General features: G+C 43.7%; 1 protein-coding gene across 1 annotated transcript in view; it reads left to right on the top strand.

The window, feature by feature from the left end:
• The first annotated feature begins 5,730 nt into the window (after nt 1-5,730).
• Nucleotides 5,731-6,033, top strand: part of LOC109936442 (torsin-1A-like) — a 15,911-nt gene continuing 15,608 nt past the window's right edge. Inside the window, exon 1 of the mRNA XM_020535062.2 lies at nt 5,731-5,986. Within this exon, the coding sequence (XP_020390651.1) occupies nt 5,791-5,986 (196 nt within the window). The 5' untranslated portion in view covers nt 5,731-5,790. The remainder of the gene's footprint in view (nt 5,987-6,033) is intronic.

Here is a 6,033-nt window from a genome sequence, read left to right as displayed (position 1 = left end):
TATGCATTCTAGAAAAATCTCTAGTTATTGTGGAGTGTTTCAGACTAGGAACATAATCTAATTTTCCCTTTAAATATAAATTTCTTCTCTGGATGAAGGCATGGTTGGCCTTTAATGTTTATATTAACAACGAGGTTAAACAGTCAAACTTGGAAGGTCGAGACTGGGAAAGGGTGGCAGGTTTTCTTCCCCAAAAGGTACCTCTTGTTGGAAAGCAAAGAAATGTATCACTACGTCCTGGTCAGGCCTTCATTCGGGCTGAGCACCAGTTAATGAAAGATTTAGGGGTTGGAAAATGCATTTTTCAATTTTCCATTCTCACTGGTTTCACACGTTAAGGGGGGTTATGTTATCCAGGGAATAGTTCATAATCATATCATGTAGAATGATACCAGGTAAAGGTCACCACAGTCCTACCAAACCACAGGCTGCTCTCTTATTAGAGAGAGAGAGACACACACAACTGGTGGTGGTTTAACCTGAGGGTCACTGTGCCTCAGTTGAGAGGAGAAGTTGAGAACAAGAGTCCTTCATTGTAAACAGAAACAGAAATTGCTGGTCTCAGTCTAGCCTACTGTATTCCCCGGTCACAATGTGGCCTCCTCTACACTAGGGAAACGAAACACAGACTGGGTGACTGCTTTGCGGACATGTACATTATGTCTGCAAAAATGACCCTGAGCTTCCAGTTGCCTGTCACTTTACCACGCTGCCATGTTCCCTGGCCAACACGTGTCTCTGGCTTGCTGCAGTACTTCAGCACAAGCTGGAAGGACAGCATTTCATTTTCTGCTTGAGGACCCTGCAGCCTTCAGGACTCTATTGACTTGAGTAATTTTAGGGCCTGAGGCACCACCTTCAATGTCCTTACCACAACCCAGGCCTTGTCATCACAAGGCTACCACAAACAGCCCATTGTCACGGTCCCCATTAGCAGCTAGTGATTCTCCCAGGCTGCCCTTTACGCATTCCTTTGTCCAGCTGTTGTTCCTTTTCTGTGGTCTATGTCTTCACCTATCCTTTATTCCTCCCCACTCCCTTTTGCTAGCTACAATGAGTTCTGAAGTCAGGGGTCACTGGACCTAAAACGTTAACTCTGCTTTCTCTCCACAGATGCTGCCAGAGCTGATTCTTTCCGGCAATTTCTGATTTTGTTTCTGATTTCCAGCATCTGCAGTTCTTTGTTTAGTCCTTCACTGTAACCTCAGCTGGTGTGGGAATCGATCCCATGCTGCTGGAGTCACTCTGTATTGCAAACCAGCTGCCCAGGTAACCATCCTCTACAGAATGAGATAGCACAGAAGGAGCCCATTTGGCCCGTGCTTGTTTCTTGGTAGGGCTAATGAATTAATTCCACTCTTCTGCTACTCCAGCCCCAAAATCCTGTGGCTTTTGTATTTCTCTCTTCAGTTTGTTGTCATAGTATCCCTACGGGGTGGAAGCAGGCCATTCAGCCTCTCAAGTTCACACCACCTCTCAGAAGGGCATCCCATCCAGACCTGTCCCCCTACCCTATCCCAGTAACCCTGCATTTCCCATGCCTAATCCATCTTGCCTGGACACTACAATTTAGCACAGCCAATCCACCTAATTTACACATCTTTGGACTGTGGGCAGAAACTGGAACACCTGAAGGAAACCCGTGTAGACATGGAGAACATACAAACTTGACCTGATCGAAGTTTATAAACAATGAGGGGTATAGATAGTGAATGGTTGTTGTCTTTTCCCAAGGATGGGGGTTTTCGAGACTAATGGGCACATTTTTAAGGTGAGAGGGAGAAATTTAAAAAAGACATGATGGGTAAATTTTTTTTTTTATACAGAGGGTGATTTGCATGTGGAATGAACTTCCTGAGGAAGTGGTGAATGTGGGTAAAATTACCATGTTTAAAAGACATTTTGGATAAGTACATGCATAGGAAAGGTTTGGAGGGATATGGGCCAAGAGCAGGCAGGTGCGACTAGTTTAGTTTGGCTTTATGTTTGTAATGGACTGGTTGGACCGAAGGGTCTGTTTCCTTGCTGTATGACTCTACACAGACAGTCGCCCGAGGCTAGAATCGAACCTGGGTCCCTGGTGCTGTGAGGCAGCAGTGCCGCCCTTAATCTCCACCCCTCGTACTTCTCACTTGCCTTTGAATTGTCAGACCATAGCAGTTAAGAACGAACCACATTGCTATACCGTGGAATCGCTTTTAGACCAGATCAAGTTGGGATGGTGGAGTGAACCAGATAGGGTTTTTATACCAGAAACTGACAAATGCCATCACTGAAGCTAGCTTTTAAACCATGATTCTCCACTCCCTCCAACTAGACATTAGCCAAATCCTCAGGACTTCAAATCCAGTGACATTACCATGATGCCACATAACAACTCCCACATCTCCCTTACCTCCACTGTCTAAAATTAACTGCCAGATTCGATTTAAAGGGTGCAACAATAGAGATGCAGTAACAGACATTTAATGGGATAGTGCAGAACAGACACATTGCAATGAGAAAAATTCTGAGGGGAGGACCTGTCATCTATAATTGTCTTTTAAAAAAAAAATTAAAGTTAATTTCAAACTTAAGGGGGGAAAAAAGCATATAACACACCGTTGAATGGCAGAATGAACAGAATATGTATTTTAAAAAGGCAATGAATAACTACAAAGTTAATGAGGGAAAATTTAGAGGACTTATTCAATTCAGAGTCTAAGCAGGGAGGGGCTGGCCATTTGGGTCATAGTGCCTGCACCAGCTTTTGAAATGAGCATCATTAATGATACCTTGGCATATCTAGTGCCAACCTCATATTTTTACCCCATACCCTTGCATGTTATTTTTATCTGAATAGTCATCCAATGTTCTCTTGAATGCCTCATCTCAACCTGCTCCATCACACTTCCAGACAGTGCATTCCATACAGTATCTACTAGCAGCCTGAAAATGTTTTTTTTCCCCCCACATTTACCATCCTTGCTTAGAGTCATACAGCATGGAAGCAGACCCTTCAATCCAACTAGTCCATGCTGATCATGTTCCCAAACGAAACTAGTCCCACCTGCCTTCATTCAGACCATATCCCTCCAAAGCTTCCTATTCGTGTATTTATCCAAATGTCTTATAAATGTTGTAACTGTGCCTGCATCTACCACTTAATCTGGCAGTTCATTCCACACACTAACCAATCTGTGTAAAAGAAAATTGCCCCTCATCTCCTTTTTAAATCTTTTTCCTCTCACCTTAAAAATGTGCCCCCTAGTTTTGAACACCCCCACCTTAGGGAAAAGACCTTTGCTTTTCACCTTATCTCTGCCCCTCTTACAAACATCTGTAAGGTCATCCCTCAACTGCCCACATTCCAGTGGAAAAGGTCCCAGTCTACTTTTTTTTTAAAACTCAAACCCTCTATTCCCAGCAACATCCTGGCAAATCTTCTCTGAACCCTCTCCAGTTTAATAGTATCCTTCCTATAACCGGATGACCAGAACTGCACACAGTACTCCAAAAGAAGCCTCCTCAACATGATGTCCCTTCATATACTCAAAGGTCTGAGCAATGAAGGAAAGCATGCTAAATGCCTACTTAATCAGCCTGTCTACCTGTGATACAAATTTCAAAGAATTATGTACCTGATCCCTCAGATCTCTGTTTTACAACACTACCCAGGGCCCTATGATTAATTGCATAAGTCCTGTCCTTGTTTGTTTTACCAAAACACAATGTCTTGTATTTATTCAAATTAAACTCTAATTGCCACTGCTCAGCCCATTGATCCAATTGATCAAGATCTCTTTGTAATCTTAGATAACCTTCTTCACTGTCCACTACACCACCAATTTTGGTGTCATCCACACACTTACAAACCGTGCCTCCTATATTCTCATCCAAAACATGTTTGTAAATGATAAACCAAAGTGGACCTAGTACCAATCCCTGTGGAACACTGCTGGTCCACAGGCATCCAGTCCGCAAAAATAACTCTTCACAACCACCCTCTGTTTCCTACCGTAAAGCCAATTTTTGCATCCAATTTGCTAGCTCACACTGAATCCCAGGTGATCTAACTTTACTAATTAGACTACCATGCGAAACTTTATCAAAGGCTTTACTAAAGTCCAAGTAACCAACATCTACTGTTCTGCCCTCATCAATCATTTTAGTTACTTGCTCAAAAAACTCAAGTTTGTGAGGCACGATTTCCCTCGCACAAAACCATGTTGACTATCCCTAATTATTCCTTGCCACTTTAAATGCGTGTAAATCCTATCTTTCAGTATCACCTCTTAAAAACTTACCCATCACCGATGTCAGACTCACGGGTCGACAGTTCCAGGCTTCTCGTTATAGTCTTTCTTAAATAAAGGCACAACATTAGCCACCCTCCAGCACCTCATCTGTGGTTTAAATGACATAAATATTTCTGCTAGGTGCCCCGCAACTTCCTCCCTAACTTCCCACAACCTCCTGGGATACACTTGATCAGGTCCTGGAAATTTATCTACCTTTATGCTTTCTAAGACTTCCAGCACTTCCTCTTATGCAATGTGAACTGTTTTCAAAACATTAAGAGTTATTTTCCCGCGCTCCCTAGCCTCCATTTCCTTCTTTCTCCACATTAAAAACAGATGCGAAATATTCATTTATGATCTCTCCCATCCCCTGTGGTTCAACACAAAGATGACCTCATTGATCTTTAACGGGCCCTGTCTCTCTAGTTGCTCCTTTGTTCTTAATGTACTGGTAGAATCTCTGGATTATTCTTAACTTTATCTGCCAAGGCTATCTCATAACCCACCTTTGCCTTCCTGATCTCCCTCTTTAGAATTTCCCTACACTCTTTATACTTTTCAAGAGATTAATTTGATCCCAGTTGTCTAAATCTAATATATAATTCGTTTTTTATTCTTGATTAGAAGCCCAATATCTTTATTCATCCATAGTTTCCTGATTTTACCAACCCGGGATTATTCATCCGCAGTTCCCTGATCTTACCAACCCAGGACTCTGGCGGAAGCATGGCAAGGGCTGGAAAGCCCTGAGTGGGATTGCGGCAGTGGAAAGAAAAGTTGAACTCTCTTAAGTTTTTTTTTCTTATCTTATTCTAAGTTAATGCGAATCGCGCCATGTATGTATGATGAAGGTACACACCTTTTGCTGTATTTTTACATTGAATCATGTGACAATAAATGATTCAATTCAATTCCTTACCTTTCACTCTAAGAGGAACGTAATGCCTCTGAACTGTTGTTAACACATTTGAAAGCCTCCCACTCGTCAGTTGTTCCTTTACCTGTGAACAGTCTGTTCCAATCAACTTTTGAAAGTTCTTGTCTCAGACCATTAAAACTTGCCTCTTTTGCAAATCAATTTAAATCTGAGATAACAAGGTGTGGAGCTGGATGAACACAGCAGGCCAAGCAGCATCACAGGAGCAGGAAAGCTGACGTTTCAGGCCTAGACCCATCTTCAGAAAATGAGGGCTTAAATTTAATCTATCAATTTAAATCTCTGCCCTTTTGAAAGATTTTTGAATCCCTTTTGAAAGTTCCTATGGAATTATGCTGCCAATCACCTGTCCCCATTTTCTGATCAGGATTTTGTTTTAATAAAGGTTTTATTATGATAGTGGAGGAATGTGAGTGATTTGGATACGATTGGGAGGGTTGCAAACCCTCGCCCCGCACAAAGATGGCACCCGTCGCTTGAGCGGGGCGGGAGGCTGATTGGCCAGCGGGGCGGATGTGAGGTTGGTGGGTATCCGGCAGCGGTTGGCGGCCAGTGGCCGGGTTGGAGGGAAGGATGAAGCTGGTGTCTCGGGCCGTGTTTGTCCTTTTGCTGCTGTCTGGGCCTTTCGTGGCGGCTGTGGAGCCCATCAGTATGGGTATTGCTGTCGGGGTGGCCACCGCCCTGACCGGCCTCCTTAGCACCTTCCCCACGTTGTACTGCAGGTTCCAGGAGTGCTGCGAGGCCCGGTGGGTGGAGCTCAACTTCACAGGTAACCGCCACTACCCCCCTCCCCCCTCTCCCGGCCCCGGCCCCCCC

Source organism: Rhincodon typus, chromosome 28 (genome assembly GCF_021869965.1).
Source record: "Rhincodon typus isolate 14 chromosome 28, sRhiTyp1.1, whole genome shotgun sequence".
NCBI lineage: Eukaryota > Metazoa > Chordata > Chondrichthyes > Orectolobiformes > Rhincodontidae > Rhincodon > Rhincodon typus.
The sequence above is the reverse complement of the archived record's forward strand: the minus strand, read 5'-3'. Positions and strand labels throughout refer to the sequence as shown.